This window comes from Trichosurus vulpecula, chromosome 1, assembly GCF_011100635.1.
Source record: "Trichosurus vulpecula isolate mTriVul1 chromosome 1, mTriVul1.pri, whole genome shotgun sequence".
NCBI lineage: Eukaryota > Metazoa > Chordata > Mammalia > Diprotodontia > Phalangeridae > Trichosurus > Trichosurus vulpecula.
Genome location: NC_050573.1, coordinates 268,482,381 through 268,502,138, shown reverse-complemented (window position 1 = coordinate 268,502,138; position 19,758 = coordinate 268,482,381). Strand labels below are relative to the sequence as shown.

The 19,758-nt window shown below is 36.3% G+C and overlaps 1 protein-coding gene across 1 annotated transcript in view; it reads right to left on the bottom strand.

The window, feature by feature from the left end:
• RP1 (RP1 axonemal microtubule associated) overlaps positions 1–19,758 on the bottom strand; it is a 629,473-nt gene that overhangs the window by 565,633 nt on the left and 44,082 nt on the right. Inside the window, 7 exon segments of the mRNA XM_036741155.1 lie at positions 4,593–4,722; positions 4,922–4,953; positions 5,063–5,139; positions 5,768–5,843; positions 10,102–10,180; positions 12,282–12,433; positions 15,957–16,089. Coding sequence (XP_036597050.1) covers positions 4,593–4,722; positions 4,922–4,953; positions 5,063–5,139; positions 5,768–5,843; positions 10,102–10,180; positions 12,282–12,433; positions 15,957–16,089 — 679 coding nt within the window.

The following is a 19,758-nucleotide window of genomic DNA, read 5'->3' as shown; positions in this document are numbered from 1 at the left end:
TAGTGCTATCAAGCTGAAGAGAACTTCAGAAGTTATCCAGTTCAAACCAAATGAATTATGAAACTAAAGTTTGCCTAGGCCAATTAACCAGACCACAGTCATACAAATAGGCAAAGACAGAGCCCCTGGAAGTAGTTGTGATTTAATCCAGTATTCCTTACTAACTCATCTTTATAGAGTATTTTAAGGGTTACAGAGGTCTGGTTTTTTTTTCCCTCATAAACAAGATTGTGTTTGAAGTCATGTAAATATCCTATGCCCATTTTACAGACAAACAAGCTGAGGCTTAGAGAGCTAAGGCAATTTACCTGTACTATGCACCCAGTTATTCACGTTGAGTCCCAGATGTGAAGTCAGTTCTCCTGACTCCCAGGTCACTGTTCTTTCCATGATAGCATGCTATCTCCTATATCTACTTTCATAATATTTCTCTTGCTTGAGTTTCGTTCTTTCTTAATCTGTGAACTATTGACAGTCAGGAAAGTATTGCCTTAGCTCAGCAAACCATTAAATAAACAGCTGGAGAGAAATAGAGTTAAAAGTTGACTTGTACATGAAAAGACAAAGAGGTGGGGAGGAAGTCTTCCACCTCCTGGAACTAATTTGAGAGAGTTAGCGTAATCAGCATTGCTAATCAAGGTTTCCCATTGGTGTACCCCATTCACATCACCATCTGCATCTCCTAAACGCATCCTCTCCACCTCCTTACAATACTCTCTGAAGTGACTTAAAAATAATAAAAATAAGAGTATGTCTCATCTAAATCCCTCACTTAACCAATGAGGAAACTAAGATTCAAAGAAGCTAATTCATTTTCCCAAGGCAATAAAAATTGAGCAAGGTTCTTTTGTTTGCTTGTTTGCATTTCTTTGTAACCCCAGTTCTTAGTAAAGTGTCTGGTATACAGTAGGCACTTAATAAAGGACTAGTTGCAGAGCCCCAGAAACTAGTTTTCCTGGTTATCAATGCAAAGGCGCTTTTTAGTACTTGTAAATATGTACTTAAAACATTTTCTAAATACTACTTTATAAATATACAAGTATAATACTTTCTATACTCTAATGCTTATAGAACTTTAATAGGATGTTTAATAGGATCATAGGTTTTGAGCTAGCAGAGAACTCAGAGGTCATCTGATCCAAATCACCCTCTGTTTTTCAGATAAGCCATCTGAGGCCTAGAAAGGATAAGTGACTTAACCAAGATCACAAAGCTCTTAAATGACAGTGATTAAGTCATTCATCTGAATCCAAAATTCTTTTCCCAGAGTAACATAGTTTACAAATCTGTTTAAAATTATACCATGAGAGAGATAATGTGAGTTACTCTTATCCACATTTTGCAAAGGAGGCTTAGAATGATTATAAAGCATTTCATCATTGTCACACAGGTAGAAGAGTCAGGCCTCAAATCCAGGTTTTTCTACTCCAAAGTCAGTACTCATATTATTATAACATGCTAACTTTGCACAAATCCTCATAGGCAGTTAGGTGACATAGGTTTTAAGAGGGCTAAATTTGGAGTCAGAAAGGCCAGATTTCAAATTCTGCATCAGACCATTACTAGTTATATGAACATGGACAGGTTACTTAGTAGCTTTCAGCCTCAATTTATGCATCTGCAAAATGGGCATAATGATTATAGCACCTACCTCACAGGGTTATTGGAAGGTTCAAATGAGACCGTGTACAATAAAGCACTTTGCTTTATAAAGAGAGTGTATTAGAGAGAAGCACAAAATTTAGTGACACATAAACATTAACTATTAGAATCATAAACAGGATAGACATACACATACGTATATGGATATCCAGACAACCTCATCAGATGTTTTGGAAGAAAACAGCACCACACTGGTGGCTGCCTAGGGTGTGATGCATCCCACATTAAATAGCCTGATTAACCCTTTTAGGAAGCCAGGCATCCCAGATTTATAGGTGACACATCTGAATCCATAGGATGAACAGCTTTTTAATGAGCCTCTTCACACACAGGAGACAAGTGCAATGGATGCAGGCTGCCACAGGAAGCTGGATTTTGCCAGCAAAGCTGTTAAAAATCTCAGCAGGAACCCTATGAAACTGACTCAGCCATAAATCTATCCATCAAGGATTTAGTGTTAAAAATCAAATAGCTTTACTTATTGCTTCAGGCTGGACGTGGAGCCTAAGGGATGGACAACAGGGCAAAGAAGTAACTGGTGGAAGGAAGATTTTTGTTGTTGTCCTTCTCCTTGTTTTGCTTTGATTATTATTTCTTTTTAGTATCTCATAGCTGATAATCATAAAATGAAGCTCCCTTTGGGATTTCCTAGACATTCCTGTGCTGTGCAACCACTCTTAGACCCCATGGTACCACAAAATGGTCCAATAGTTCTTACAGAAATGAGCAATCCAGCCCTCTGAGTCATGCAAGTGGTGGGACTTACATCCAGCTGGATAACTAGCTGGAAGAACTGATATGTGAGTGGGGAATCAAAGTCTTGCTGCCTGTTTTACGGACTGAAAAATCCAATGCCACAAAGACATTCTTCAGAGCCTTCATTGGCAAGTTGTCCATAGGTCAGTGCTGTCCATTATAACACATTCCAGAGATGTAAAAAACCATCTCACAGTGGGGATTTATGGGCCACTGAACATCAGGAAACCACACTGCATGCAATTATCAAAAGACCCGCTGTTACCAGAGGAATGCCAGCTAAGCCATGGAATTCTATTCACTGCCCCTAGGTACCTACCTGCTTTGGACTGCCCGTTGTGGTTTGCATAGTGCTAGCACATTCAAGATGATTGATAGCTCTTCAGGACAAGACTCCCCCCTGCCCCCCATCTTGGCAGTTAGCAAGCTCTGCCCATAGATCCTTATTGACTTACATGAGCTATTATTTATTACTAGCTTTAATCCACTGAAATTCAAGAGGACCGGAAAGGAAGGAAAGAGAGTGTGTTAGAGAGAAGCACCACGTGCAATATTTAGAAAAGGGGATGTTTTAGTCAGAGAAAAGATTAGGCATCAGATGGTTGTAGGAAATATGTAGCATTCTTAAAAAGAGTTGACCCAAGAACTGGGTGTTCTAAAGTGTGCTATGTCCAGCAACAGGTAAAATATTATATTAGAAAGAAGTCAATTTGGGGCAATGAAGGGTATTAACAAGTAACCACAGATTGTAATAATATTTCTTGAGGCAAGAAGAAGGAATTCATTTCCATGGCTTTAAGACGAATTGATTATGTCCGATTTGGGGAATTACAGACATTAAAGGATGTATCTGGAGGTTAGAGACTATCAACAATGCGGAACAGCAAGGATCCCAAGTAGATTTGGTGCGGGGATGATATCAAGAGATCCTTTCTTCAATTCTCATCCTTCCACATCATTTCTTAGAGACACTTCTCTATAATTAGCCACCATAAAGGACCCAGTTTTTTTTGTCTGTAAAGTCACAATTGTTTGAAATTAAAGAGTACTACAAGAGTTATATTTTTGTTTCCTATAAACAATCAATGCCCAGAACTCATATTTTATCTTTTTGTTAAGGAATGCCAAGTTTCCAATTTCTTCAACACATCTTGTTCCATTACATGGTGGCACTGTTTGTACAGCTTTAAATACTGCACCTGATGGTCATGTGTGTTAATGGAGACAATCTCCTTCCTCTAATCTGCCCTTCATACCAGTGCTAAAATAATCTTACTTAACTTACTTAGCTAGAAACATAATCACATCAATCCTCTACTCAAAAATCTTTAGTGGCCCCCTATCATCAAATAAGTAGAATATAAAGTCCTCTGCTGGAGGCTCAAAGTCCTCTGTGATATGACCTACTTTTCTAATATATTACTGTCTTTGACATACTCCATGCTCCAGGCAAAAAGACTACTATCTACCCAACAAAGATGCAACTGTGCTCTTCTGCCACCATATTTTTGCTTATGTTTTGATCTGTGCCTGGAATGATCATACCTTAACCTGTTGAATTTCCACCCATTGTTAAAAATGTGATACAAGTGTTAGTTCTTCATTAAATGTCGCATAATTTCCCCCTCACCAAATCAGTAATGACCTTCTCCTTCAGACCTCACAGAGAACTTTTGTTTTGGAACTTCCTAATACATTTGTCACATAATTTTGCATATTACAGTTACTGGTGTTCATGTCATCTTCCTACTAGACTAAAAACTTTATATAGGTAGGAGGCTATATTGTGTGTATGTGTATGTACATGTGTGTGTCTGTGTCTGTGTGTAACATACACACATACACATACACACACACATACACACACACATATATATATATAATGGAAAGAGAGGAGAAATGGAAAGAGATACATAGATATATGGATACATTTATGTTTATATGAATAGATTTTATACACATACATATATGTATGTATATATAGCTATATCTAGATAGATAGAATTCAGGATCTAGTAAATGTTTAATAAATAGAACTGCTTAAAAAAAGGGAGGGAGTGGGTCTAATTCTTGTCCAAAACTACCTGGAACTTAAAAGTTGAAATCCAAAATTGAGTCTCAAAACCTGCCTCCCACATTCACTGTAACACCACATGCTTTGGCCAAACGCTTACCATTTTTGTCTGTCTTTTCTCCAAGAGCATCAACGGTGCCATCTGGATGGAGACGGACAAAGCCTCCACTAAGCCGGTTGTAGAACTGAAGAGTGTTTCCTTTCTTCAACTTCCAGCTTTCAGCAGCCCACTGATTAAAAAAAAAAATAAGACACATAACAACAACCAAAACAAAAATGTTAAAACTAGTATGAGAAGGCACAAAGGGGAAATTTCACATAGAAACAAACGCTTCATACAAAATTCATGTGCTGTTTTGTTTTACCACTTATTAAATAACTATTTGAAAATTGCATACAGTAATTTAAGACTCAAAACAAAGTCCTTACAGCCTCTTTTCTTTGAAGTTCTAACTTCTGCCCTGTGGAGATAAAAGAAAGAAAGGGCTGTTAACTTTAGCAATATCATGGCTTCTCTAGTCACAGTAGTAAAAGCACATTCCCCCAGACATTTGGGTGCCTAGCACTTACTCCCAAAGAAGGTGCTATTATCACTAGGGTACAGTTCTCTAATAATTTTCCCATCATCCTCTCCATGATCCAGCCATCTACAAAGAGAAGAAGAACTCAATTACGTTAAGTACTCAAAATGACCTATCTTTGACACTTAGCCAACCAAGTCTAAAATAATGGATAGAAGAGATTGGTGAGAGTAATCCATTTCTAGTGGTTACAAGGAAGAGTTGGGAGAAGGAATTCAGAGACCAAGAGGGGAATAACTGATCCTGTACCTGAATCTGTCATAGAAGTCCACAAGCAGCCAGGAGAATAAATCTGTACTATCAGAATTAAGGTCAGATTAGTTCAATGAATTAACGGTCCCTAATGAGGTCAAGGTCGTAAAGTCAGTGTCATGTGCACCACAGTGCTTTCCTCTGTTACTTGGCCACAATAACTACAGTCCTAGCTCTGATCAGTGATAGTACAAATGCACTATGACATAAGGAACAAGAAAGGAGAGAATTTAAATTAAAATAGGCTAGAAATATAGCATATTTAAAATGTATTTCTACATGAAAAGAAGCTAAAAAACAATAATAAATTATCCAGGTATAAATTACCAGGGACCAGGGACAATAGAAAGTGTCTAGTTTTCAAATATACAAAAATTATGAACAGAGAATGTATCATAAAGGCACACGCTGAGTTGAATTGCATACATACATACTCTGATACCTGTGACACAAGAAGGCATATTCAAGATCTGTGGTAGGGTCTTTGATCACGATATCATCAAGAAACCAACCATTTCCTAAATAAAAATTGAAAGAAAGGAAAATATAATGATAATATGAATGATTAATGGATCACGTTGATATTCAGGAAGAATTAATCTGGTTTTAGATACAGGGTGAATGTAAAATTCTTATTAAATAAATTTTAAACAGGTTGAAAAGTTATAAAATGATAAGCTGATTGATTTCAGAAAAATATGGAAAGATTTGCATGAAATAGTAGTGAAATGAGCAGAAGCAACAGAACACTGTATACAGTAATAGCAATATTGTTCAAGGAACAACTGTGAATGACTAAGTTATTCTGAGCATTATAAATACTCAAATCGACTATAAAGGAGCCTTAAAGGAAGATGTTATCCACCACCAGAAAAAGAACTGATAAGTAAAAGTATGTAGAGTATTGGTTTACATATATATATATATATGTATGTGTGTATTTATTATTTATTTTATACAATATATAATATTTATATATTATATATATTTTACATATATACATAGATAGATACATAGATACGTAGATAGATATATGTGTGTATATCAAATGGTGGCCTTCCCTAGCGTGGAGTGAGGATGGAGGGAGGGAGACAGTTTGGAATTTTAAATGTAACAGAAATAAATAAATTAAAAGTTAAAAAAAGGTCAGGCTTATGAGAAAGAAACTTTTAGCAGCACATGAACAAGGTATATCAAACTTTTAATTCTTGCATCTCTAGCCTGATTCTTTTGTGATGTATGTTTTAATAGGACTTTTAAAACTGTTGAATTTGTTTAAAATCAAAAAACACTTATTAAGCATCCACAGTAAAGCAAAGCATTAAGCTAGGTGCTCATTGATGCAGAGATGATAAGAAACTATCTCTACTCTTGAGCTGATGACAATCTAATTGGGGAGATGAGGAATGCATTCAAATAAGCAAAGTATAAATCATAGCATGATACCAAGTACATATTACAGGACCAGAGAGGGACTAAGCCATCAGAGAATCAGGCTAATAATGCTTGAAGGAATTGATCACCAATGGGAACATAAGATGCTTTTTTTTTAACCCACAGACACTTTTGAAGGCCATTAACCAAGGTATAAAAGGACTGCAATCTGCACTGATAAAGTATCCTCACCAATGAAATCACAGGTCCTTTAAACAGAGAGGTGCAAAGTGCACAAAGGAGTGACGGGGAGAGAGAGATTGCATCTTGCTAAAAGGATCAAGGAAGACTGTCGAAAACATTCTAAAGTGGCTAGTAAATACTAACATAAAATTCATTCAACATCCTGGCCCTAAATTCCTATAAAAACATGACCTTGCTGAATAAATAGCAGTTTTAATATTCTTGCTTCAAACATATATATAAAAAGTTATGAAAGATGAAACTTCAATGTGATCTTTAAAAAATATAAAAATAAAATTGCCAAAGGATAAGTGGTCATTGGATACAAACAAAGAATTCTCAAAAGAAGAATTGAAAACTCTTAACAACTATATCAGTAAAAAAAAATAGGCATATGCTAAGTATCTATGATGTGCCAGGCACTATGCTAAGGGCTGGGGATACAGAAAAGGCCAAAAGATAGTCCTGCCCTCAAGGACTAATGCCCTCACAGTCTAATGGTAAAGAAAATATGAAAATAAATATGTACAAACAAGGTATATACAGCATAAATTGGAGATAATCCACAGAAAGGAAGGCACTAGCATTAAGGGGTATCAGGAAAGGCTAAGTAGATGAAAAATAGTTCCAAATTACCAATAATAACAGAAATGTAAATGTTGCAAAACGACTCTGAGGTTTTATGTTACATCCAGCAAATTAGTAAAGATGAGAAAAGGTGCAAATGATCAATGTTGGGAAGCTATGTTGACAGATATACTGATGCACACTTCTCATCTGGCTACACTCCTTTGGGACTTCTCTGACTTTTCCACCATTCCTCCACATCAGGTACCTTCCCCAGGACACACATACACTCCCTTTTCAGGTCCCTTTTGTGTGTTGTCTTCCCTGCTTAGATTGTAAGCCCCTCCGGGGCGAGAAAGGTCTTTCTTTTTGGAACTTGCATCCCCTGAACTTAGCATGATGCCTGGCACATAGTAAGTGTTTAATAAATGTTTGTTGATTGAGTGATAGATAATGCATTGAGCTGTGATTTGGTACACCTGTTCCAGAAAGCTATTTATAATTATGCTAATAAAATCTAAACCCAGTGCTAAGTAGGTATATATAGCCCAAGGAGTTCAATGACAAAAAGAATGGCTCTATATCTACCAAAAAAATTATGGCAGCACTCTTTGTGGTAACAAAGACCTAGAAGCAAAATAGATGCCCATAAATTTGGAAATGGCTAAACAAACTGCAGTAAAGTATGTAATATAATAGTGCCATGCTGTAAGAAATAATAAACAAAATAAAGAGAAGCATAAAAAATATTTATATGAACTGTTGAAAAGTAAAGTTAAGCAAAGCCAGGAAAAAAAAAACCTTACACCATGGCTACAACACTATGGAAACAAAACAATCAAAACGGGATGTTGCAAAATTATAGAGAAAAGGCTTGGCCCTAAAGAAGAGATATTAGGAGATACATTCCCCCTACTCTTTTATAGAGGTAGGGGTCCATGGGTATGAAACATTGAATATAACAGATTTTTTTGTATGTTGATTGATTTATTTGATTTACTATGTTTTCTCTTTTTTATTTTAAAAAATCATTTTATAAAAGTATCTCTCTGGCAGGAGAGAGAAGGAAGAAACAGGAATAAAAATAAGTGATATAAAAACAAAATATATCAGTGAAAATAGATTAAAGTATGGCTTTAAAGTAAATAACAGTTTCAATATTTTTGCCTCTAAAATACACTGAAAGATGATTACTAAAAATGAAAGATGATTACTAAAGATGAAAGGTAAACATGGTCCCTAAAAAACATTTTCATATAAGGTCAAAGGCTACGAATGAATGCATAAGTAGTCAGTCAATATGAATAATGGTAATACTATTAATTAAATTTGGCATTTATATAATGCTTTAAAGATTGAAAAGTGGTTCATACATATCTCACTTAATCCTCACAGCAACCTTGGGAGGCATGTATTCCCACTTTACAGATAAGGAAAAAAGAGGCAAAGTGAAATATCTACAAACAACACCTAGTAAGTGTCTGAGGCAGGATTTGACCTCAAGTTTTCATGGCTCCAAGTTCAATGCTCCATTTACTGATACCTCCTAGCCATGACTCTATGGACAAGCCATTTTTACCCTCTGAGACTGCTTCTCTAACTGTGAAATAAATATAGTAATATCTATAGAGTCTAACTCAGAGGATTGTTGTGGGATTCAAATCAGATAATATATAAAAAATATCTTGCAAAACTTCAAGTGAGGTATTCCTATCAATCAGTATCATCATTACCCAGCTCTCTCCAGATTCTAAGCCTAGAGCTCTTTCCTCCTTTATAGATCCCACACTGCCTTCAGAAACACAGGAGGAAACGACAGCTTCTGTGAGATCAGTCTTACATGCCCTAACCTATTTGGAGTGACAAATATCACAGGCCTATCACCCAAAGTAATGAATTTCACAATTTAATCTTGGGTTTCTTATGTCAATCAGGTTCATCACTTCAGAACTCAGGTAAAGCTGTTCCCCCCTTATTATACATAGAATCCATATGTTATAGATGGCATCAGTCAATACCAGACCTCTCATCAGAAGAGGGATACTTTTACAAATAGCAATTAAGATTCAGTAGATGGGGCTTTTAAAATTTTTTCCCCTGAAATCCCACTTTAGGCACTTTGGAGTTTAAGTATTAAATGTATAAGAATAAGAATAAGTATAAGAATCAAGCATATCATGTCCTATGTGGGAAAAAATTACCAGAGATTTTTGGTTAGACTCCTACTAAAATCATAGCACCACTTTAAGGAGTCATGAAATTATCAGATGAAATTCTCATAAAGGAAAGTACTACAGTATTCTGAGGCCAACTTCACAGGAGTTTATGCGATCTGGCTATGTGTGAAACATCTATTTTATTTTTCTTTCTTTTGTTAAAAGATTTTTTTAAAAAAATATGTCTATCTAAAATCTAACGAACATTTGGAGAGGTTATTTAGATATAGGTAATAAGAAGCTAAATTACTTTCTTTATAAACACAAAATATCTCAGTCACATTACTGGGCATCAATATTTTATAAATACACATGGTGTTTCTCATAAATACAGTACAAACTGGTCACTTGATATACCTATACAGAAATGTCTCACCTGAGCCAAGTCCATCATGTGCTATGACAACCTTGTACAAATACCCAAGATGCACAGCTTCAAGGGAGAAGATGTCAGTCTGCAACCAATCAATAAAAGCACAATTAAATCTAGGTGATATGTCCAGCTTTCTAACAACACTGCAAAGTAAGATAATACTAAAACAGGTAAGGCGAAATTGAACTCATTGACCTGATTCTCACAAGGTGAGAAATAGAAGAACAAAAGAGCAACACAGTTTTATGAGTATAACCGTAAGTTTTCAAATATTTATTTTTCCTCATTTTATCTATACATAAATGGCAATGGCATATATAGGTGGTAATTATATATAATTATAATTACATAAATAAGTGTACTGCAATAATGATAATAATTTTTTCAAATGGTTAGAAGTTTATATTTATTTCAGCACTGTAGTTCTTACCTTAGAAACATTGCTGTTGGAACAGCCTAAACCACAATCCAAAGTAATTTCAGGGGACTCGCTTTGTTTAACTATGTTTTGCTTAACTATGCATATTTGTCAAAAGAGTTTTGGATTTTTTCCAAGTGGGGGAGGGTAGAAAGGAGAGAAAGTAAATGCTTGTTAATTAAAAAAAAAATAAAATTTAATTTACATAAAAGTAAATTTATAACTCTGGCCACAAAAGAAGGCAGAGCTTTGGTGACAGAGATCTAATTCTTTCATGTCCTGAATTGTTGTTTCAGTAAAAAAAAAGACATACCTACCTTGTTGTGGTTTATACATGTCCAATACAGGAAAAAGTGAAAAGTCTCAAGATACTTTTATATGAAAATCAATATAACAATTTTGTCCTGGCTTAGATCCTGGGAAGATACACGTCCCTATTACTGGATGATGAGAAAACTAAGATGAAAACAAAACACCTATAAGATTCTCTCTTTAGGGTATATACCTAGTAGTGGTATTGATGGCACAAAGGGTATGTACTTTTTAATAGCTTTGGGGGTATATTTCAAATAACTTAGCAGAATGTTTGAACCAATTCACAGCTTGGCCAACAGTACATTTGCCTGTTTTCTCACAGTCCCTCCAGCATTTGTCATTTTCCTCCCTTTGTCAACTATGCCAATCTGATGAGTGTAAGGCAGAAAGCATAAAAGTTGCTTTAATTTGTATTTCTATAATTAATCATAATTTAGATTATTTTTTCATAGGGTTATTGTCAGCTTGTATTTATCCCTCCGAAAATTATCTATTCATATCCTTTGACCATTATCAGTTGAGAATGATTCTTGTTCTTATAAATTTGAAACAGTTTCTTATATATCTTGGATATAAGAATAAAAAGACTTTTATCAGAGAAACATACCAAAAAGATTTTTTCCAGTTACCTGTTTCCTTTCCAATATTAACTACATATGATTTGTTTGTGTAGAAACTATTTTTATATAATCAAAATTGTCTATTTTATCTTGTGGTAACCTATCAATTGTTTAGTTATGAACTCTTCCCTAGCTATAAATCCAAAAGGTAATTTCTTTATTCTTTCTCTAAATTGTTTATAATGGGATCTTTTATATTTAGGTCATATATCTCTGTGGACCTTATCTTGGTGTATGGGGTGAAGTATTCCTCTTCAATATTTCAGAGATCTATGATTTCACCTCTGCTTATACCAATGTAACTCTTAGCTTCTCCACACATGAAAAATAGAAAATTCAATGAGTTATTGGGGACAAAAAAAAGGGTCATGTCGTAGCCAAGCCAGTGGTGGGGAACCTCCCCAAACTTAGCTGTCTTAAGCTTCAGATGCTGTGTCACCCCTCTCCAGGCATGTGTGCAAACCCTTTCCACATAGAAAGAAAATTCCAGAGCCTATGCTTCACTGCCATACCTTTAAAGAACCCACAGCACCCTTCAAACCCTAAGGAAAAAAGCAGGACCTCAGTAGAAGAATACCCAGGAGGTCTATAAGCAAAATGCTTCATGACAGATCTTTTTTTGCTTAATAAAATGAATGCAAATACAATATGTAATTAACCATAGCATTAAATCCACATCATGCATTCATTACCTAGTAATAATTATTATATATTCACAGTGAGCAATAAATGTTAAAACAAATATTCAGTGAATAATTACTCCCCAGTCATGTGATGTAAAGGTAGGATATTTTTTTAAAGATTCAGAGAAATGGATTTTGCTCACTCACTTGTCCTTTCAAAAATTTCTTGGGGGTTTTTGATCTAAACAGTTGCCTGGAGCCTGTATCTCCTTTTTCTCCATAGATAGAAATGTAGACTCTGGATTCTGTCCCAGCATTCCAACGTTCTCCTGTTGTCACACGCACCTCATACACTGTCACTGATGAGAAAAGGAAACTATGCTTTACATCCCAAACACTGCTGACTTGAGAGAATCATATGGACATAGGGGAAAAAATCACCCACATCCATCAATTATAATGGGTGCTAGTGCAGAATTTGCATTTTCATAAGAAATGTTTTCTAGCATAAAATGCAACGAGGTAAAACCTTGTTTTGATTGCATGGATATTTTCTCTGGGTTTTCACAATGGGAAATGAAAATTGAAATCCACTGTAAATGAATCACAGTTTAGCAATAAAGCTCCATTTGGAGTAATTACAAGGCAAAATATTTTTCTTTTAAAAAAATCTACGTAAATCTAAGATCCCAGGTACTTCCTAGCATGCGCTACATAGAGGTACCAGAGTGCCTAGCATGAATTAACCATTAGAAGAGGCATTACTTTCATTTTTCAGACTTGCCAATATGCTTAGTCTGCCCTGAAGTACGAACAACCTGCCACAGAGCTCAGTGTCTTAAAGATTTCATTTCCTCTTTTTCCAAATAGATGGTGTTGCTTGAACGTGCCATAAATAGTAATTGTGAATCACTCTTATGACTATCGTCAGAGTGACAATTCTTTTACTTTCAGGATGGGAATTTAGAAAGTAAGTAGGTAAGAAAAATAAACTAGCTTCAGAATTTTCCTTAACATATTCAAACTTGTACCCCGTAAATTGTAATAGATGATGGTTACTTCATTAAAATGGCACTCTACATGAGAAAGACAGAAACATATATGTCTTTGCTCACAGCTTTCTCTAATCATACTCATTGTAAACCATCCTGAGACACACATTTCAAACACCAGGAGAGCAGGTAAATATCGTATTTCTTTCTTTTGCCTTACATGATAATGACTGTCTCATTCTTTCTCTTTCATGTACGCAAAGGAAAACAACATAACAAAGGAGAAGATAAAGCTATCTCACTTAATTCTGCCCTTGTGGTTTATACATCAAGACAATTAAGTTGCACAGTGGATAGAGCACTGTGCCTAGAGTCAGAAAGACCCAAGTTCAAATCTGGCCTCAGACATTTATTAGTTGTGTGACTGAGGGCAAGTCATTTAACACCTCTTTGCCTCAGTTTCCTCAATTTTAAAATGGGAATAATAATAATGCCTCCCTCCCAGGGTGGTTGTGAAGACCTAACAAGATATCTCTAAAGTGCTTAGCACTTAGTAAGTGCTTAATATGTTTGTTCCCTTTCTTTCTTTCTACACTGATCTAAAACAAAAACTGAAAACACAATACCCAGAGCTACCATTTCATTGACATATTTCTAGTGAAGATGGATGTAACATCTATAATGACCTAGAAGAAGGTTAGACAACAACCTAACATGGGTTAGGTGCAGTTTAATATTTTCTGGCCTAGTTGACAAAAAATTTTATATCTATATATGTGTGTGTGTATGTGTATGTATATACACACATACATACATATATACACATACCCACATCACATGTATGTATATGTACACAGACACATATGTGTGTATGTATTTATGTATATGTGTGTATGTACACACACACACACACACACACGTATGGTGCCAAGTTTGGTAAGGGTGACTAAGCACCTTAGGGATAGAATTGAAACACCAAGCAACATAGAAATACCAGGGGCTGGGTGTGGTTATTCAGCAATAAACCTATCCAATGGGGATAAGGATTAAACAGTTTCTATAATTAAGAATATGGAAATTGGGAATTTATTTTTAATATATACACTTAAAGCCTATATTTCACTCTAAAGGAAGGTAAGGGAATATGCAGATACTATCTCTACTGCAAACAGAATGACCTAGGAAACAGAATCAAGTATAATTTCTGCCTAGCTGAGGCCTTTAAGCATTGAAAAGAGTAATCTAGCAAACAGGGTTGTTCAAAACTCTTCGATTGAATCTTAATTTCAGCGGCTTAGGGAATGTCTAAGGGCAAGAAAAAGGACTGAATTGGCCTTATAACCATATAGTGAAGTGGGGGTAAGAAAAGATTCCTAACTCCATATAACAAATTTCTTGCCTGGCCATCTTTCCCACTTACTGGTAATAAAGTGAATGGAAGCAATTAGGGGCATATTTTTGTCTGAAGTAAAGCTAAGTGACATTACGATACTCCTTTTGGCCCCCTACTCATAGTTCTCTTTTATATATTTCTTTAGAAGATTGGAAAGTTCAATTTTCAATAGTACAATGCTTGGAATGGGGGAGAGGAAATAGATCTGTATTGTCATCATGATCACCATCATCTGCCAAAGCTCTGCTTTCACAATTTCCTCTTTTTTTTCTCCCTTTCTAAAGTGGAAAGCAATAGGAAGAAGCTGATGGTGTCAGAGGTTTATAGGATGATAAATTCATGTGTGTATTATTGATGAAGCATAGCTTTAGCAGTATACAGCAATGCAGAGGGGCAAATTACATCTCTGAATGAGAGAGGGCATGGGAGAGGAAGCATTGGCTTTGGAATCAGGAAGATTTGGGTTTTAATTCTGCATCTAACACTTCCTAGCAGTTGTGATTAGAGGGAAGTTATTTCTCCTTTCTTATCTTTAGCTTCCCTCTCTGGAAAATGGGGGTAATGATAGCCACATACCTACCTCAAAAGGCTATTATTAGGCTCAAAAGAGATTAAGGTATGTAGAGTGCTTTGCAATCTTTAAAACACTTTGCAAATGCCAGTTATTATTAAAAAGCCATTGTCTCCTGGAATCTTCAATTCTTTATTGATATTAAAGATTATACTATAAACTATTGCTCATGAGCTAAAATTTCTCTGTCTCTCCTCTCATCCATCTCTGTTTCTGTTTATCTCTCTCTCTCTCTCTCTCTCTCTCTCTCTCTCTCTCTCTCTCTCTCTCTCTGTCTCCTCCCTCCCATCTCCTCTCCCTCTCCCTTCTCTGTCTTCCTCACCCTCTCACTGTCTCTCCCTCTGTTTCTCTTCCTCTATCTCTGCGTCTTTCATTTCCCCTCTGTGTCTCTCTGTGTCCCTCTGTCTGTCTCTCTCTCCCCCCTTCTCTGTCAATGTGTCTGTCTCTGTTTCTGTCTTTAGTCTCTGTTTCTATCTTTTCTGTCTGTCTCTGTCTTTCTCTCTTTCTCTGTCTCTCTGTATCTGTGTCTGTCTATCTCTCTCTCTCTCCCTCTCTTTCTCTCTGCCAATGTCTCTATCTCTGTTTTTATCACTAGTCTCTGTCTCCGTCTATCTCTCTCTTTTCCCTTTCCGTTCTTTCTCTCTCTCCCTTCCTCTTTCTGAGGGGTGGTATTACATGTGGTATTGATCAGAGAAACTTTCACTTAACACGTAACTTCTTCAATAGCCTCTAAAAACTAAAGCCTTTGAGCTCCCCTTCATCTTCCTCACACAATGCTGCCCCCTAGGAATCAAACATTGCAGAATTTGATTCAGTGTTTGTAAAGGCTGGAAGACATAGCAATTGTTAGACAACAGCAAGTAAGAAGCCACTTGGCTTTGGCAGCCAGTGCTGTCAGCTCTGTTTAAAGTTTTATCTTGCCTTACCTGGAAGGATTGGCTGGCCTTTTTGAAAAACAGGCAATTCCCGACAGATTTCCCCATCTTCTCGATCTTGAGCCAACCAGCGGCAAACAGGGATGTAAAACTTTTCCCCTGAGAAAAGGTTCTGCAATTTTATCTGGAATGGCAACAATATGATGCCTGGAGGAGATGTAATGTGATAAAATGACAGCATTTGATAAATTGTCCCTCCCCCAAATGCATGGAAATCTTTAATTACATTTAATGCATCAGGGATTTCTCCATTTGAAGAAGTGAGTGATGATCCCCTTTTTGCACATCCACACCAACTACAATGGCAATCCCTTTAGCCTCAGACAGGCTCTTTCTTAAATAAAATATGCCAATTTACATTTAAAGCATTGCATGTTGTCTAGTCCTGCATACATGGAAGATACTCTCTTCACCTCTGTCTTACAGACTCATACATCTAAAGCTGGAAAGAACATTAGAATCCATCTAGTCTTAACTTTCATTTTACAACTGAAGAAACTGAGATCTAGAGTCACTAAATCCTTTGTCCAAGGTCGTAAGGTAGTAAGCATCAGAAGGAGGATTTGGACAAAGTTTCTCTACTCGAGAATCAATGTTATTTCCACTGTACCATACTCTACCTTTACAATCTCCTTACTCTTCTCCAAGTACTCCACAATCCATTGCTCCTCACACAAAACACTTCATCTCCTAAATTCTAGGGGTGCCAGTCTAAAAGCAAGTCAGTCCCTGACCTTGAGGAGCTTCCATTCTAAGAGGGAGAGCGAATACACACAGCAAGGTACAGCTGCAGGGTAACTAGGCTCACAAGTCTTCAGGTTGTAGTGTCAAGACAAATGGCAAGTTTGGGGTTTCCAGAGGACAGAGAAGCAAGGAAGATGAGCTATTATAACATCCACCTTCTAGGTCATGAACTCTACAAGAATGGGAATCATCTGTTGTAATGTTTGTATTGCCCCTAAGACATTAGCCATAAAAGGAGCTTAATAAATATCTGTTGAGGATAATGACAATGATGTTGATTCTGAGACAAGAAGATATAAACCAGGGACAACCGAACTGGAGAGTCATTGCTAAAATAGCAAATAAAGAAAGGCAAAATGAATATTCAGTTAAAAATGTTATAAATTCTTGCTCTGAAACACTATGTAACCTTGGGCAAATTGCTTAACCTCTCTGTCTCAGCACCCCATCTTCATAATGGATATAGTAATAGCTGCCCCCTATCAATCTCATGGGGCTAGCGAGAAGACTAATTATAACTTTGGGAAAAAATTGCTTTGTCCTACTGTGAGAGCAGAAAGACAAGTTATTATTACGATAGATATTCACGTATTAAATCGACATCGCATTTCTAAACCTTACACAGTATAAAAAGTATCAATGTGATGTGAAAACCCAGGAAGTAATTCTTCATTTTGAGCTCTAATAGCTTTATCCTCTCTCTTCATAAAGTTAGATAAGCTTCTCATCCTGCTTCAGGCTTCTTCAGACTTTAGTCCAAGATGATGATTTTATTAACTGCTATATATTCTTTCTGCTAATGGAATAAACAATCTGTTCTTGTCTCCTATGAATTTTTTATTAATTTTCTCACATACTGTGACACCACACAGAAAAAATACATTTGCCAGGCAAATTACCAAGAATTTGCATAGCAGGTTACTTTGCATTTTAGGTTTCTTTTTCACTCTACAACATAATTTATCTCCCAAAATGTGAAAATAATACACCCAACATAAAAGGTAAAAACAGGGTCAAAAGGCAGCAGCATCTGTGGCATTGGCGATCTTCATTTATTGAGAATCACAAAAATAAGTCAGGTTTTAAATTGTGAACAGTCTGAAAGTCAAAGGGTCCAATGTCTTCCACTGAAATAATGAAAAGAATTCTCTTTGCCAGGATTCATAATAAAAAGGATCCGAAGAGGCAAAGGGGAATGCCAAATTGTGTCAGGAAGCTAGAGGTCAGAAATATGTGACTCAGGAAAAAAAAGGGAAGAAATAGGACCCCTGAAATACTTGGAGCTAAAATACCTATGGAGGCAGCTAGGTGGTACAGTAGATAGGCCAGGCCTGGAGTCAAAAAGACTCATCTTCATGAGTTCAAATCAGGCCCCAGACACTTACTAGCTATGTGATACTGAGCAAGTCACTTCACCCTGTTTGCCTCAATTTCCTCATCTGTAAAATAAGCTCAGGAAGGAAATGGGAAACCAGTCCACTATCTTTGCTCAAAAAGGAAGGGAGAAGGAGAAAGGAGAAGGAAAACGGACCAGGAGTCATGGCGAAATGGAGGGGAAGGAGGAGAAGAGACAGAAACAGAAACAAAGAGAAATTAAAGCAAGAGAGACACAGAGACAAAGAACGAATCTAACATTTATAGAAACCTTTCTCTTGAAAAACAAAGTTTCATACTGAGGGTTTTATACCTTACAGGCAAAGGAAACACAATGTCATCAATTAAGACAATTTATAGGTTGCAAGCAAGGCCAAGAACATCTTTGAAGAACAGGATGTACAGAAGATGGTTCTGTCTTTACTTCTTCAAACTATTTCACATTTTGTTATTAGCAAGATTTTGCATAGTTAGGACAAAACGCCCTTAAGCTTAAAATAACTGATTTAGTTCCTGAGGTTACCTGCTTCCTCCACAAGGCAAAGCTTACTGTTTAATTAGGGACTGGAGTTTTTTAAACATCTTTATCAATACAGAACAAAGAAGAGAGCACCCTGAAACTTATTAGGCTGGCCGCTGACTGGCTACTCCTAGTGATTCATATGGGAACAAACAATTCTGGTAAAATGAATCTAGAAGGCTCTGCTAGAGATTATGACCTCTTTGGAAAGAAAACTGATTCCTCGGGAGCATAGGCAGTTATGCTCAATGTTGGTGACAATTGGGGACTTCAGGGAAAAAAAAGAGATTTAGGAAGTCTAAGAATGGTATTTGGATTTCTGGACCACATCTTAAGACGTGAGAATAATGGACACTTGGCCAGAAGTAAAGTAATGTGCTCCTAAAACCTTAAAAATCTTAAACTCAAAAAGGAAGTCGAAGAGAGAAAACTCCAGCAATATATGTTTTCAGAATGATAAGAAGAACAAACAGCCATCAATTACATATCACTTTAAAGCTGGAAACTACTTTCTAAATATTATCACATTGTACCTTCACAATAGCCCTAGGAAGCAGGTGCTATTACTATCCCCATTTTACAGTTAAGAAATTGAGACCAAGGTTAAATTGACTTGCCCAGGGTCACACTGCTAGTGTGAGGACAGATTTGAATTCAGGCCTTCCTGAATCCTAGGCCCAGTGCTCTATCCACTGTGCTACCTGTTCAGCTAGTACCTAGTTATCTGTTCATCCAATGGCATATCAGGATCTAGATAAGTCATTTTTCATCCATTAGTTTTTTTTTCTCATGTATAATTAATTCAAAATGCTTTAAATGATCATAGATTTCACTTAGGAGGCACTGCATGCAGTGTTCCAGAGTTTGGTGCAATCAGGACAACGCCATTTGCAAAAAAAAAAAAAAAGAATATCTGTAGGACCTTACTGTCCCCAGGGAATTTTTCTCTTTATTAGGACTTTGCACTGGACAACGGCCAGGACAGTTGCAAACACCTTTGATGAACATACATTTCCCCTTTTAATTCCTCACAATATTAATAATCAGTGGATTGTCAAGCAAACTTATCTCTGTTGTAACATCCTTCAAGGAATTCCGTACAATTTTGACCTAAGCATGAGAGATACTTTGTTGGAGCAAAGTTTTTAAGGCAAC